Source organism: Platalea leucorodia (assembly GCF_965183815.1).
Source record: "Platalea leucorodia genome assembly, chromosome: 6".
Lineage (NCBI taxonomy): Eukaryota > Metazoa > Chordata > Aves > Pelecaniformes > Threskiornithidae > Platalea > Platalea leucorodia.
In genome coordinates this window covers 33,876,356-33,893,214 of record NC_138828.1, presented here as the reverse complement: position 1 = coordinate 33,893,214, position 16,859 = coordinate 33,876,356, and the positions used below count along the sequence as shown (strand labels likewise).

General features: G+C 38.8%; 1 protein-coding gene across 7 annotated transcripts in view; it reads left to right on the top strand.

Annotated features, from left to right (window-relative positions):
- Positions 1-16,859, top strand: part of PDLIM5 (PDZ and LIM domain 5) — a 127,510-nt gene that overhangs the window by 78,251 nt on the left and 32,400 nt on the right. For 2 of the 7 annotated variants that reach the window (XM_082314930.1, XM_082314929.1), the window contains exons 6-9: positions 360-377; positions 670-842; positions 2,446-2,482; positions 3,140-4,165. In XM_082314930.1, coding sequence (XP_082171056.1) covers positions 360-377; positions 670-842; positions 2,446-2,482; positions 3,140-3,233 — 322 coding nt within the window. In that variant the 3' untranslated portion in view covers positions 3,234-4,165. Of the gene's footprint in view, positions 1-359; positions 378-669; positions 843-2,445; positions 2,483-3,139; positions 4,166-16,859 lie in introns of those variants that run through there. The other 5 variants (XM_082314927.1, XM_082314925.1, XM_082314928.1 and 2 more) reach the window with 3 other exon arrangements.

The following is a 16,859-nucleotide window of genomic DNA, read 5'->3' as shown; positions in this document are numbered from 1 at the left end:
CCTTGCACACAGCTAGTGCTTTGCCTCTTGTGAACCAAGGGGAGAATTTGTCAAGGGGCACCTGATCTGAACTAAGTAGACTACCCTGCTTTACCAAAACAAATTCCGCTCTCGTCCCTGTAAGGAAATCACTGTGAGTTTAATTTAAGTATGGGAGTTCTGTGCTCTGGTTTTGGTAGTAGAATAAGAATATCACTATTAATTGGATTTTAGTGCCCTTTCCCACAAAACTAATTCAATAGCATAATTAGCTGCACTTCCGTTTCAGCTCTCTGACTTGATTTCTCCTTTTCTTTTTTTCCTTTTCCTGTTTATGCTGGGAAAACTTTCTCTTGCTGTCTTACTCTGTCACCTCCAAGGAAAAACCCACCCAAACGGTAAAGGTTTAAACATGTAAATGTCTTGATAATACTGTCTTTTACTGTTTAAAATATTCCAGCGGTGAAACAAGGGAAAATATTTCTGTCTGATTAGAGCAATTATAAAGCTGTGTTTGGTTCAGAGAACTGAATCTGTGTTCAGGTGTGCCTGTAGAGCTCACTGCTGCACATCTGCCAAATGCAGAAGCTGCCTTTAAATGCTGTGAAAAGTCCATGTCTTTGTAGCTGCCCCTACCCAGGTGCTCTCTGAAGCTTTTTCACTCACTGCTCTCTCCTCTCCTTGACACAGCCCCCCGCGGAAGCACATTGTGGATACGTATACAGAGTTTTACCACACACCCACCCATAGCGATGCTAGCAAGAAGCGACTGATTGAAGATACCGAAGACTGGCATCCCAGGACAGGCACCACCCAGTCCCGCTCTTTCCGCATCCTTGCCCAAATCACTGGCACTGATCACAGTGAGTAGTTTGATGTAAATGAAATAAAAGTAATGGTCTTGGACAGATAGGTGTTTTTAAAAGATGGGGGGGGGGGGGGGGGGGGTGATGGATAGTAAAAGGATTCAGTCACATCTCTTGCATTTTCTCTCTTGGGTAATAAATCCAGTAGGCAGAATTTTGGTGAGCTCTTTAAAAGAAAAAAAATTCAGGAAGACTATAGTAGGAAAATATTTTTGTAAAACTCCTGCAATTGCTAAATAGCTCAGGACATATACATTACTGGACATTATTCCTGATTGAGTTGAATATTACTACATTTTAGATAAATCTTAAAATTTGCATTTCTACTGCCAAAGACATTGGCAGATATGTATTTGTTGTTTGTTTCCCCTCCTGTATTACCAAAATGCTGACATTCTTGTTCAAATTTAATGCTCCAGAAAAATTAAGGTGTTTTCAGGCATGTAGAAAATCTTTGATAGTCATACAAGGGTATGTGATCTGCAATGATTTAACCAATCAGAAGCATAAATCCATAGTTCCTCAGTTTATCCCCAGGTCATGTTTCCATCCTCTGTTTGTGCTATGGTGTGCTTACATGTACTTTGGACTGGAACAGATGATGTGGGGAAGGTCATTCCCAGTCATAAAATTTTATGGTAAAACTTAATTTCATATTATGCTGTCAGTTATAATTCACTGGCTGAGATCTGTAATGGTGTGTAAAAGCCATCAGAAGTGCCATCAGGAGATCTGAGCTCAGTCATGTTCAGACTGAGGCAGCTAATGCAGAGGTGATTATTTCATTCTTCTGCTTTTCACAGCTAGTGCTACAATAAAGAAGAGAGTGAGGAAATCGGACCCCCTTCCCGGGGCAGATTTGATTAAATCAACTATCGATTCTCTGGCAGAATTACTCTAGAAGCCAATTATACCATCTCCCCAAATAAGGATTATTGTCCATGTGTGATAAATATTCTGAACTCGGACAGTTACCCAATTGTTTTGTGGTCCTGCATTGTGCTAGTCTATTAATGGATCATTGTCTGTCTTTGGATTCTCTTCATTAATCCTTGTAAGGGCAGAATATGAGACCTGAATGTCAAATAATATGTCATCCAGTACTGATGAATTAATCATGTTGACAAATACTATAAGAAAGTGACTGCAACTAGATTTGCCAAACTTAAAATCAAAGCTGTGAATTTACATTATCCCATGTGCAGTCCTCTGGCACCTTGATGGGTCACAGCCTGGCTGCAAACAGACGCTTGGATTATCACCTGGTATAAACCCACTGGATGCTTGTCCAAAAGAAATGCCTCCCAGCTTCCATTAATCTTCCCCTTCCCAACTCACCTTTCTCAGTGCCAATGTGGAGAGTGGGCCAAGGGAAAGGGCAGAGAGCAGCAGAGCCACCTTTCAGCAGTTCTGCTAGCAAAGGGGCTCTTGAAGTTTATAGACATACCTCATTTCCACTGGGACTTACTTAGAATCGAGGAGTCCTAATGAGCCTTGTTGTAATTTCCTGCTATGGTGAATGCACAGGGGAGAATCTCAGTGTATGGTGGTACAGTGTCTTCAGTGCCTTAGAAAATAAAAATTGTCTGTTTTCTTGCAGTGAAAGAACCAGAACATGAAGCTGCAAAGAAGACTAAGTGAGTTGATGTTTTACATTTTTATTACTTTAATAGTTTGCATGTCTTAATTCTTAACTGATGGTGTTTGGTGCGTTTGTGTGACATCTAGGTGTTTTTAAAACATTGCTTCTTTTTTTGCCTTCTACTTCAGCATGTAAAAATCAAGATCTTTTTCTGCATAGACCGACCTTTTTAAATCTGTTGGTACAGTCCAGTATTAATGCTTGTGCAGGAGTTTGAGATCTTCTGTAAACTTGGACTGGTTTGGTTTTCTGTACAAGGTCAGCTTGTCGATGTGTTTTCCTTTTCCTAAACCTAACCAGGCATTTTTCATTTGTGAGCGTGGATCGGATTGTAAAGCATAGCTGGAAAGTAGTACCGTACTGGACTGCGAACGAGGGTCAGCTGTCTCCTTGCTTTGGGATAAGCGTTGTTCAAAACGAGGACTAACCAGTGACTAAATCTAATGGTTCTTGCAGTCAGTGGGAGTTTTTCTACTGACTTTGCCTAACACTGGTTTCAAGTTTTTGACAGAGAGGAAGGCAATGTGTGGATAGGAATAGTGCATGGAGATTGCATGCTCTCTTGTGAAACTGCTTAAGACAAACTTTCTTTCTTTCTTTTTCTTCTTTCTTTCTTTCTTTCTTATTTTTCTTCTATCACTTCTTTCCACAGGGAAAAGGTTCCCATCCACGTCTTTAGCCCCAAATATACAAAATTACGTGACTGGCACCATGAAGTCTCAGCACGTGTTCTTAATGTCCAGTGATTTTACCCAAGTTGCAAAAGCAAAATACAAACACTTCCTTCCTTTCTTCTTTTCCATCTGCTTTGCAAAAAAAAAAAAACCAAACAAACAAACAAAAAAAAACAACAAAAAAACCCCATATTTCACTAGCCTTACTGCAAGAGAAATTCTAGCCTTTTCTATACTTTTCTAACACTTTCCTACTGATGTGTAAAAAAATGAGATGAAAATGTTTTGTGACAAAAAAAAATACGTATTTAAAACAGAACAACTTGGGTGACTGAATCTCCCAGCATGGGGGAGGAGATGGCTGTTGCAGTTCTTTTTTTGCCGTAAAGGAGTCATTTGCATTGCTGAGTTTGAGTTACTGTAGGTTGTTAGAAAGCAGAAAATTATGAACAAAATAAGAAATTGTATTACTTTGATTCTGGGGCTGGGGGAAGAAGACAAAGAGGGACTATATGCACTTATTTCAAACTATTGTACTTACCAGGATAATTATCTTGGATTTCACTAGATTATCAGCAGGTCAATTTTAGAGTGGTTGTAAATGTTTTACAGAGTAGAGCAAGAAGACAGACTGCTTTTAAGTAAATACAAGATGAATTAAAAAAAAAAAAAAAAAAGCCGATGTTGCAAATCGAAGTGCAAGCTTAATATAAAGATACTGCTGCTTAAACTAGTAATATGTTCATATTGTGGAAAACTTAGAAAAAATTGAGCAGAACGTTGCTGTGTACCTGTAAGAACTTCAACACATCCTCTAACAAGAACAAGATAAGACGGTAGTATTTATTTATTTCAGAGTGAAGCTCACAGGCTTTCTTGTGTTTATAAAAGCTTCATGGCCCTATGGTTCTCCTGTAAAATAATGTATTATAGTAGTTACACATTCATTAATTTATGCTTTCTGAAGCTTGAAGAGTATTTTAATAAAAGTTGCTTTTATCTTAGTTCTGTCTGTTTTTTTTTGGTTTTTTGGCTTTTTTGAGTCTCTCAGACTCCTTGAATAGTCTTCTCGTGCACGGAGCTGTAATTTCATTGCACCTTCACAGATTATAGAAAGAGAAACGGTTAAATCCCTGCTGCATAGTAGAAAGAAACTGAATTGTACAATACTATTGTAGTACTGGAGTTCCTGATCATGTTAAAAATGTGGTATGTGTTTGTGTTGTCAAAATTGACATGAGATTTCCAGAAATCAAGAAAATAATTGACCTTTTGGGGGGGGCTACAGCAGTAAGAATTCTGGTACGTAAAACTCTCTCTCAGCTTTTGTAACATTTATTGAGTCACAGAAGCTTCAGACCTCAAAGGTGAATTGTAAAGTTCATATAAAAGCCCAATCTTTCATAACTGCTTAATGAGAACCATTGCAGTTGGTCTCTAGTTTGTGCACCTGACCTACACGGTTTTCTGATGGAATTGGTCCTGTGAACAAATTGATGTCCACTGCAAACACTTCTGCAGACTTGGGGGGGCTTGGAATTTTTTTATTGCACAACTTGGCAAACTGAAAGGAATGGAGACCTTTGGAAGCATTTTGAGCTTGTGTTTCCTTTTCAGATGGTTTATACGGCTATATAGTACAGTGTAGCTTACAGTATTTGTCATTTTATCTTTAGGAAAAGCCAAACAGAAAATGGACACTTCAGGTAACAGCAAAGTTATCTAACACTAACAGTCACCGATGTGGATGCCTAACAATGCACAGCATAAAGTACCATTAGATTTGCACTGGTAATGATGGACCAAGGCGTATCACATCTTACACACCTTTTGGGTTAACTCCTTAGGGACAGTAGGGGAAAATATTCACTTTAATAATTTCACTAAAGGCTCTTTTGATGACAAGTGCCAATCAGCTTGATTTCTGCCCCCCCCCATCATGTAACTCGGTAGTGAGTATTGTGTTACTAAACCCAAGTGTGTTACTGAGTGCACAATATAGTCATTTGATAGAATACTGTGTATTAAAGAAGGAATGTGTATTAAAATTGTTTTACTGGGTTTAAAGAATTTTTTATGAATGGAAAGGAAGACGGGAGTTTAAGAAGACATCAACGCAATGAAAACTATGGAATGTTATCACTTAGACTCTGTAAAGTTTTCTTCATAAGAGCAGAATGGTTTGACCTTCAAGTATTTTTATGTTTTGGAGACGTCCCTAGGTAATGAGAATATCTTCATGTTGGTATTTAATTTACCATTATGTTTATCTATCTTACCAGCTCTTATCCCTTTGAAGGGTGAGTTTCTTTAGCAAGAAATGGAAGAAAAAGCCTCTCTAAATAAACCAAAGTATAGAAGCCTTTATTTTGCTTAAAAGTAAACATAGATAGTCATAGATTCTATCTATTGAGGATATGAGAATAGTTTGAGAAAGGCTACCAAAAATATTAGTTTCCTATAAATTCATAGTAACAAATCACCAGTTCAAAAATATGTTTTATGAATGTGTGAAATGAATTTCATTTACAGTTTTAAAGATGTTATCACTTCACCCAGTATGCCCATTGCACAACACTTGTTGATGTTAAATTTTGCACTTTGTTACTGTTTCCAAAACAATGGACTGCTTTTCTATTTGCATGTGGATAGCATGCCCTAGCTCATGTCTGATTCCCAGCATACATCTGATCTTTGAAAAATTCTGAGTAGTTTTTGATATAAATGAATAAGCTTAAATTTAAGTGATCACCTGGAGGGGAGAATAGGGCAAACAACAGAATAGAAACTTATCTTCCATCAGTAATCTGCAGATAAATATCCCAATTTAATAATATTCCAACTTTTCAGGCATTGTTCAAGACAAATGCCCTATGGATTTTCTTTATTGTTTATCCCTAAACTGTAATGTGCTAGGAATTGTTGTGTGGATAAAATAGGTGGGTTTTTTTTTTCTTTTCAACAGCTGGAAGGACAGGAAATAGAAAGCCCTCACTGAAATGTGTAAATTGCAACTCTTAAACCCGTTACTTTAAGCTTAGAAAGGCAAAGTCTAGCCTTTATGTCAAGTTTATTTACATGTTTTAGTAACTGATTAGTTCTAATTTTGCTGCACCGTATTTCCAAGTATGTTTTAGATGTCCACTTTTAACCATCCTCTTTTGAGCCACCAGGTACAGATTTGGTTTTGGCCTTAAATTGTAGAGTCAGTTCATTGTCCTGAGTGAAGATGTGTCTAGATTTTCCAGATTTGTAGTTTAGCAAATCCAAAGCCACTGGAAAATATTTGTCCCACTTTTGGTCAGTCTTGAAACAACCTGTCATAAATGATGTGATCTTTATATTTCCCACCCACCCCACCCCCCCTTCATGTCATAAATATCTGTATTTATCAGCATACCTGCAGATCTACCTAATGGAGCAGGAGCCCAGGATACCTGTATTAATCTGAAAAAAAACTCCGTAGCTACCCAGACTTTGGAGATATCACCTGTACCAGAATTTCCATCCACACCTTTACCACCTATGAGGTCTGCTCCTTAGTCATTCCTAAATCTGTTCAATAATTTTCAGCACTTAAGGCTCCCTACTTTATTATGACACTTAATTCTGCATGCTAATATTAAAAAAAAAAAAAAAAAAAAAAAAAGGTAGTAACACCTAATCCTGTGGCCTAATTCAGTCTGCTCGAAACTTGTGGTTGTGATTGCTCTCTACCTCATAGATTACTTTTACTTTTGTGTATTGTGGTGAGATGTCTAATGAGTGCTTTTCTTTAAGTAGAGGGCCTTTAATACAACATTTTCTAGATTCTCCCCACCCCCCCCGTCACAACTGAAAAAAAGAAAGGATATGAAAAAATATTAAGAAATATGTACTCTAACCTTCACAAAACTAACACGCTAAAAAAGCGCGGCAAAAAGTATATAAAACTTTGGGAGTGAATCCCACAAGCACTTGTGGCTGTTTCTTTTCCACTATTTCCTAAAAATTTTCCATCACATAGGGTATTACTAAATATACATGTTCCATCTTTCTAAATATAAAATAATACTTGGCTTTCTGAGTTTGTAAGCAGCAGGACACTTCTCTAAGTGTGACACTTCTTAAGCGTATTGCACCTCATTTTATCTCCCTACTTGTATTTTGCTGTAAACTCAATTGTTTTTTTCCAATTTACTAATATTTTCATGCGCAGCATTTCCTGTTCAGCATACTATTTCAATGTCAATTAAAAAAATCTCTTTCTGTGTGTGTCTCCATTCGGTTTTGTTACTGTGAATGGAGTGAAAACGGTGCTAGACCAGAACCTGCAGCCTCTCCTATGCCGATAGCAGAGTCCTCCCCTGGCAGTGTCCCCTCTCCCAGACTTTCTGAACACATTGCCGCAGCAGCTTCTGGGAGGTAAATCATTCAGAGGGGGTTTCGATGCAGTTAATGATCTATCTATATGTTGTTCTAGCCTAGATTTGTCTGTCTTGGGGGAGGGAGGGTTGTCTGTCATTCACTTAAAATAAACTTTATTAATCTGCTGTGACTAGGGATTTTCCTGGAAATGGTAGGAGGGGGAAGGAGAAGAGAAATGAAATAAAGCTGAGCAGATTCATGAACAGTCTTGTGGATACCAGTTAATATAAGACACAATATTTAATGTGTGTCAGTATGTTGTCAGTGGGTGTCCACCCTATCACCTGGATGGAGTAACTTTTCAGTGGTCTCAACAACTCAAAAGTGAACTCAGATTTCTTCAACACACAGAAAAGTGCCTTTAAAAATAGAAAAATAATTTTTCAAAAAGTGGATTATTTCATTCATAACACTGTGCTCTGCTATGATGCAATGAAAAAAACCTAGATGATTATCTGGCAAGTTTTCTGTCACTGGCCTTGGATAGCTTCACTGGCACTTGGCAGATTGGTGATGTTTTGGAGGTCACCTATGGGTACTAGACAATGACGGTAATTTTGGACATAAGACAGTGACAGTAATTTGGAGGGTTATGATGCTATTATTGAAGGTCAATAACATTTTCTCATGTTTTGTGTTTCATAGTGCAAGAGTGTTTTTTAATTCCAGGTAGCTAGTGTTCATTACACAGGCACAAGCACAAAGTTTTAACATGAAACAAAGCTGCTGCTTTAAAAATGAGAATTGAATGAACAGTGCCTGGTCCTGCCAGGCCCCTAGACAGAGACTCATCCTCGTGAGAAGCACACAGGAATATGCTGTTGCCTATATCTGTGTGGGCTTTCTGCAACTGGAAATCTAATACTAGTATTTGGGATTGACAATTTCCTCTTTAAAGCAATAGTCTGAACCAGCTGAGAGAGATGAGGTGAAACCTCACAACAAAATAAGTCGTGTGTTTTGTTGCAATGTATTTTAAAGGCTTTTTTGATGTCCAGGAGAAGGTACCTTCATGAACTAACATGAGTTTAGTAAGGAAGGGATGGTGGGTGATGACAGAGGTTTGCTTGGACAGCAGACCAGTACCTTCCTGGTAACCTTTGGTTTGGGCCAATACAGAAAAGATTTGGTTGTGATGGTTTCTGCAACACATTCTCTTAAATCCCAGGAAGCAGATGGGGTGAGTAGTTATGAGTCACCAAAGATGAAAAATACACACAAAAGGTGTATGGCAATATTTGTGGTGGTTTTATTTTTTGAGAAGAAAATCTGGGATGAAAAAGGCAGGGGGAAAAGTACTACTTCAATAATTGATTGTCATTTCTACCAGTGAAACTCTAGTATGATTATACCTACTGAGCTGCAGATGCCTTGAAGATACTGCTACAACTACTGTGTTCTGAGTACCAACGAGTTCTTTCTAAATCCTAGCTCTGGATCTGTGTCCAGGGAGAGGAAATTTAAACTTACTCTCACTCAAGACCTATGGCTCCAAGTTTATTATTTGGAAAAATGAACCTAGAAAAAGAGCAGCTCTAAAATGAGCCACAGGAAATCGGAAAGGACAGCTACATTCATGGTGGTTCAGGATGAGAGTCGAAGTATTTATACAAATAGTCAAAAAAGTAGATGGTGAGTATTTTCTACTCAAGAAGGGCAGAAATCTGAGCAGCTTCCGTAGAGCTGTAGAAGGAAGGATTAGCACTGAGTATGGGAAGGAGAACATAAATTATTTGACAAAGATATGCAGTCTTGATCCTTTCCTGAAATGAGAGGTTGTCAGTGTAGCTACTATATTTGATGTTTATGTTTTGTTAACTGAGCCAATGTCGCTGCTCTTATAACACTCTTTCAGGTGGGAGATACACCCAAAGCTGATCTCCAAAACTCCCTTTTTATAAAATGGCAGCTATCAGAAATCCGTATGGAGCAATTGGTGCGTGCCATGTTAGATTTTTAGTAAAGCAGAACTGGGCCACCCAAAGGTCAGTAAACTTGCTTTTGCCACTAAAGTCCCACATTTGTTGTCAATGACTGGCATAGGTCTTTCTTTTCCTAATGGGCTCCGTCTTTTCTTGGCTGAAGCTCTGTGATTTGTACCACCCACTACTGAACCACCAAGAAGGAGAAAGAGCTTGCTGTGAAATGTATGAAGGATCTGGATTTGATTACTGGATTAAAGTTAGGTTTGCTGCTTATAAGGCAGACTTCATAATATGAAGCATAATGCTTTTTTATTGTAGTTTTAGTCCTTTATTGAAAACCTAAACTAGTCATATGGCAATATACCCTACTGTAATTTATCATGTATTATTACTCAATTTCATATATGCAATATCGTCCTATAAGTTTAACACTAAAATGTTTAAGAGCAATTACAGCCTTTTCAGAAAGTTGCAAAAAGTCATCTTAAATAGTCATCCTGGTGACTTTAGACTGTGTAAACCACAGAGTCTGGCACTTCCTGAGAAATATGTAACTAACATAAAGCAGATCTAGTGCCAGCAAGTCTTCAGATTGCTCTTTTATATACGTGCTTTTTACGGTCATACAAACCTACTTTTATCTTTTCTTTTAATGGAATTATTCCTGATAGTCATAAATACAAAGAGTTAGTATTATAATGGTAGGTATTAATCCTGATTTTTGTTGTGTACTTTCTGATTAGTGGACAGCCAAGAATATTCTCTGCAGAAATTGTAATCTCCAAGAGTAATTTCTTACTCCTTTTCTAGCTACTGCCAAAGCAAGTGAAAAATGGAAATACAATGAGTATGTTTGTACGAATAAAATTTGGAGTCAGCTTGCTCTCCCTTTGGAGCATATACCCAGTGTGATTTATTCCCCTTCTCCTTGCCTTCTTCAAGGCCCTTTTTATGACTTAAAGCTTCACAAAGATGCTGTATGAAGTTTCGGAGAACTTGAGGGCAATTCCAGGAAAGGGTACAATCTCCGCATACCCCTGTTTTGTTGTGAATTGTTATAACTGCTGCTGTACTCTCCTCAACCCAGCCAGATCTCCTTTTTGGCAGGTTTGACATTTCTACCTCAGTTTTCCTAAACAACTTCCCTCTGTTGTAGTCATCATGCAAAAGGGAATTTGCAAAGACAGGAGCTGCTCATTTAATTGGCAAATGAGCATCAGGTTGGGGAGAAGAGGAGGTCTCAGAATGACCGAACTAAAACTGTCAGAACTTTTAGGGTTGTCTTGGTTTGGTGACAAGCAAGAGGAAGTAAAATATGGGGGAAAAATATTGCTTTCCTGTGGTGAACGCTACTTGTCCTTCTGCTTTCTTTTACTTCAGAGAACTTTTGTTTGAGAACCCTTTGGAAGCCTTACCCAGGTGCGCACCTCATCCCCCTGCAATTGTTCAGGTTTTAAATACCAGCAGCCAAGTAGCCACAGTGTCTAAAGTGTCATCCACTTACACTAGGTAGAGTTTCTAATATATTGGTTGTGCTCTCATTCAAGTTTGTTGTCTATTTTTTGAGTAACTACTTTAAACTACCCAAATAGTTTGGTTTTGTGGTTAAACAAGCCTGGTTCTAAGCTCCCAAGCTTCAGCTGTAAAAATGCCCCAAAGAACCAGTTTCAGCATGGTCTGATTCATAAGGGATGAGTATTTGGTTCCTAAGGAAGAAGAAAAAGCCCCCACGTTCTACACATTTGTTCTTCTCACAAGAGGTGCAAGAACACCAGCTAGAAAGAGTTGTCCATTACTGTTTGGTATTTTTAATCAAATGAGAGATTTCTTCTCCATATGTTGTCTCGTTATAATTACTCGTGAAATTAACATCGACTAGGAAAATAACTGCGGAGTTGCCTGCTCCAGATGCAGCAAGCTTTTCGACAGCTGATAAAGCACCTCCTCTCCCCGCAAAGTGCGCTGTGGCCACGCAGACCTCTGAGCTCCCCCTGTCCCCCGCTGCGGCCCTGCGGCCGCCTTCTGCGGCCCCGCCTGTGGAAACGGCCCTCCTGCTGCCTCCCACTCCTGCCAGGTACATCCGAGCCAGCTGCGTTAAAAAGGCACGATCAGAAACTATAATTTTACATATGGTTTCACCTGACTCTTTTTTTTGATGATGACGCTATCAAGATGGAGCAGCTTACAGGTGTCTCCTGACCCTCATGCTGCTCTGGAAATTTGCATAGCAATTAGAAATTCAAGTAGCTTTTAGACAAAAGTTAGAAAAATAATTAAAAAATTATAAGTGGCCCTTAGATAGAGATTTGGTTGGAAGGTGACTTTGTTGTCACAAGTTGGTGACGTGGGGTGAATATATAGTGTCAACGTTTGGAAGAAGGTTTTGGGGGAAGGCACAGTATAATGTGCATAATGTATGATTCGTTGATATTACGCATTTTATTCACCCAGCTTTCAAAGGTTAGTCACCCTTGCTATAAAATGTGTATTTTTGAATTGTCTGGTAACCCGAAGTTTTTGGAGGAGCGGACAAGCATTGACTTTTGTAGTGACAGGACATCCAGAGTATAGTGTTTACCAATAGGGAAAGAAAATGCTTCCCTCAGTAATTAGCAATCAGGGATATTAAACCATACCTGTTCTGGGTTTGGTTTGGTGTTTTTTTTTTTAATGGGTAAGGAGAGCTTTTAAAAGTCCTTAAATGAACTCCGCCTGAGCTTTAGTTAGCATTGCCAGAAGATTACTAAGTGTTTGATTAATGGCTTTTCTTCTCTTGCTGCTTTTGGGCAGGCATGATGCATCTCTACCTTCTTGCGAAACAAATTCTTTCAGTAAAATCTCAAGCTGCCAGTCTAAGTCATCTGTAAGTCATACAAGGTAAATCTTTTAAGGTATATCTATATCAGACTGCTAGGCGTAAGCAAGGTTTTCAGGCAGCATTTTTGCATTTAGATCCAAGAAGTGGTGTAAAATATAGTTCTGTAAGCATTTGGAGTGTTTTGTTCACTTCTGAAATTATTTAAAAAAATGCACAACAATTCTGTGGATAATCTTGAAATTTTACAGTAGAGCCTGGGTTATGGATTCACCATTGTAGAAACAATTTTGGAGCCAGTATGCTTTTTTTCACTTCCCCCCCCCCCGCTCGCATTCCTCCCAATCCAGTTAATAAGTAGGGAAAATGAAAAGGGGGTGAGGAGCACACTAAATTTGGTAAAGGTGGCTAAAAATAGACCTACTGAAGTTATATCACCAACTATGCCTAAGCTTTCCATGTTTATTATTTATTATGAAAAAGAGAAGCTAAATGATCTTCAGGGCTCTTTTTGTCAGCACCATGGAGACTTAGATGTATCCACGTGGAGTGTCCTGGAGTTCAGTGCGAATGTCCCAGGGGTGTGAGGCAGAGTCTGGGATGCGGAATTTGAAGGCTGGTAGATGCTGAATCCTGACTTGAGGGGAAAGTTTTATTTGTGGGTGAGATCAAAATTGCTGTTTTCTACATTAGTATTCAAGTGGCTAATACATTGCCTGATATCTGTGTGAACTGGAAACCTACAATCGTATAACTTTCCAGTGGTTAATGCAGTCTGGTATTGTACTGTGTCTCTGTCAATCTTTCCTGCTTTCTCTTTTTTCTCCTCTGTTGGCTCAAAGCTTCTTTGCTAGAAAAGTACTACTGGAAAACCCTTTGGGAAGTCTGCCCAAGTTTGGACCTGCTCCTCTTCCTGTTCTTTCTTCTTTCAAGCCGAGATCAAAAATTAAGAGCATGGCTGCTGCTGCTGTGTCTGCTGCCATTGCTGTCCAGGCCAGGTAGACATCAGCTTTAAGAGAAACATTTTATAGCTTGGTTGAAGAAAGTGCAAGCTCACACAAGACTAATCGGTCCTTGGCAGGGTTGCAAAATCGGCTCTTTCACAGCAGCGTGGTGGGCAAGTCGTTACAATATGTCCAAGGCTCACATGCCATATTTTTAGCTTAGCTCCAAACTGCTGCTCTGAACCTTGGTGAGTAGTTCTACCTTTCTGATCCTCATGATATCCATTTTATGGTTCAGTCAGTAAACTAACTGTAAAAAATAACTATGTTACAGGGGTGACAAGAATAATCTGCATCTTTGAGTAACTTTTGGATGCTTGCAGACAATAACTGAGTTGCATCTAAATCTTTATTGCATTGCTTTTTATAAAGGTTTACTTAAACCAGTGGTCTCAAGTTTTTTGATCATGCACCTGTAGCAGTAAAAGATTTTTGAGCATGCATCTCCAATATATGTATACTTATGTATTTCTAAATTATATAAATGTCCTATTATGTACATTATTAAAACATACACAAAAACAGAAATTAAAAAAGGATGAGAAAAAGATGAAATCAACACTATGTTAAAATATTTTCCATTTTACTATCCTGATGGTAAAAATAAAATAAAATTTAAAAAATTTCTTCTCGCACCCCAATGGGTTGTCTTGCACACCCTCTGTGGTGTGTGACCTCCACTTTGGGGACCGCTTATTTAGCCATAATTTCTAAATCAGTCATTTTAGGTTCAGTTTCTCCATACTGCTACAGAACTTACAGGCTTTTCGTAAGGGTTTTTGGGTTTTCAGTGGTCCCGGCCAACTTGAACTTTTTTTTTGTCGGCTAGTTTGTTTATGTGATCTTTTTAAACGCTTGCTAGACTCTCCGAACCTAGTGTCTACCGCTCCCTCTTGGACGCCCTGCTCATCACGCCTGTCACTAAGCCTCCTCTGCGGGCCATCGGGCCCTCCAGGAAGTCCACAAGTGCTCTGGAGTTGCAAAAGAGAAAGAGGTATTGTCTGAGTGCAGCACATGGTTGGCACTGAGGACTCGCAAGAAACTGGCTTCTCCTTCAAAGCCTGTTTCTGTTGTCTGCACACTTGAAGCAGTCTGCCTGTTGTGGTCTTTGGCATGAGGTCACCAACCCCAAATCCTACTGGTTTTCACCTCTTTGCAGAACTAATCTGCACTCTGGTCCTGCCAATGGTGTTTGTGCAAGTTCACCATACTAAGCAAAGGTTTCCTCACTTGCATCAGGTGCCCTTCTGAGGCACAAGGTGCTGTTTGTGTTGCATTGCGAACCTCCGAGGGAGGCACCGTCGCTCTAAATAGCCGGCTGGAGAAGAAACAAGATATTCTGGCTTGAAACATCTATCCAGGTGAATTATTTGCAACAGTTCCTTGAGCAAGTAAGTGGCGTGTTAGGCTGCGAGGGTGCTCCAGGAACAAAGAGCTGCTATTTTTCAAAGCTCGCTTTTAATGTATAAAATCAAGTAACTGGCATGCAGTACAACAAATAACTATTTTAAAACTTATTTGCTGTCTAGGCCCTTTGTTCCAGCGCTGATTCTGTTCAGTGCACAGGACTTTTTGTTCTCGTTTCCTGACCACAGCTATGTTAACACTGTAAAAAGCTGCTTTTATGTAATGGACTTCAGCCTCAAAGGCAGAAATCTATTTGGTTATTTTACAGGACAGTATGTATTAAGTTGTGCTAAGGAAGAAATAATTTCTGGGTTTTCCTGTAGTTATTTGCATTTTCACAAGAGTAAAACCCTTCTAGATATAAGGCCCAATTATACGTAGAGCTGAGATGCATTTGATGTAAGAAATTTCTGTTGAGTAAGAAGTATTAGATCTTTCCCTCCTGTTTCTAGTCACTAGAAAAGGCTAAAGTAGCCCTAACTTTGGGGAGGGGAAATGGTAGTTATTAGACACCAACAGACAATTTTAAGTTGTATCAGATTTTCCAACGTTGTGGCATATGCACTTTAAAAAGAAAAAAATATTAACAGAATTACAGTGATGTAACACGACCTTAAATAATAATTTTCTTTTTGCCACTGAATGATACTTATTTGGAAATCTTTTTATGTGCGCATCCAAAGGGAAAACCTTTCCAGGAGTTCTGATACCCGTGCACCATGTCTGAAGTCCAGGACATGCTGCCAGCAAGACTTTATTCTTTAGCTGTGGTGTTTGTTTGCCGATACTTTAGTAGAGCCAATAAGGCAGTGAAAATGAATTCCCTGACTTCGGGACATCCCAAATACAATGTGACCTCAAATTTTGGAAAAGTGATGTAGCAGTACCATTAGTCGGAGAATGTTATGCATAAATTGCATTTTTGAAGGATTTTTCCCCAAATAACTGGGGTTGATCTGAAGTTATCATACAACATACCACGGTAATGATTTCTGTTTTCCTTATTATTATCCTGAGCTGCCAGCACGGGTAAGGAGGAAGGGGTTGCCAGTAGATGGAGCTGTAGAAATGAAGCTTTGTGCTGCCTCATCCTAGTGAAAAAAGGAGCACAGCCCTACGGATTGAGAAACATGTAGGAAAAAGAGATAGAAGACGAGAAATTATGCTTACAATTTACTGTCGGGAAGTACGTATTCTCATTTAAGTTCAACAAAGATCAAGCAAAACCAATCAATTATGTCAGGAAAAAAAGAAAAATATAATAGATTTGAGAGAAATGTACCCAATGAGTGTGAGAAACCAGATATTAAAATGTCTTTGCGTTACTGTCCATCTAATGACATATTGTAGTATGTGCACAAATGTAATGCTGAAAAATTATTTTAAGTGGCAGCTCACTTCATCGCACAACACAATAGTTGATAAGGAAAGAGAGCTGAAATCTTATGTCCCATAACCAAAGAGATGAGTATACAACATTATGTAGTAGAACAACTTGTTCAAAAAACAACTGAGTCAACCGAGAAAGCCAAGTAAATAAGCACAAACAACTTTTGGGTTTTGTTTTCCGGCTCTATCTTGTATAACTTTCATGCAAAGGTAATGAATCTATTTTACTCAGGTAGCTTAGGCTTGTTTGCATTATCTCGGGGGGAAAAACTCAAGAAGGTTCTAGCTATAACAAAAGCAGGGTTTTGATTTTGTTCTGCAGTAGGGTTGCTCCAGAAATATTTCCCTTTTATCCCTCTCACTTTACCGTCTCTGTTCCAAAAAGCTGGCTGTCTTAAACTGCTCTGTACTGGGTAGCTGCCAGAGAATTGACCTTTGTCTGACTTAATTTCTGTTATTAACTGGCCTGCAGTGGTACTGAACATCCACATATTTTCTTCCCCTACCAGACTGCTCAGAAATGGACTTTTTTTTGGTATAACAGCCATGCAATCTTTCACTAAGCTAAGTGTTCATCCTGTTGGCAATAGAGATAGACTTAAGTTTATTGGGGTTTGTGGTTTTTAACAAACTACATATATGCAGCAAAGGAAATGATGTATTTAATATCTTGCATTTCCAAGAATTGGAGCTCTGCCCTAAAATTAAATCACATCGCAAAAACCCTGTGAAATTTTGGGAGATGCTAGCA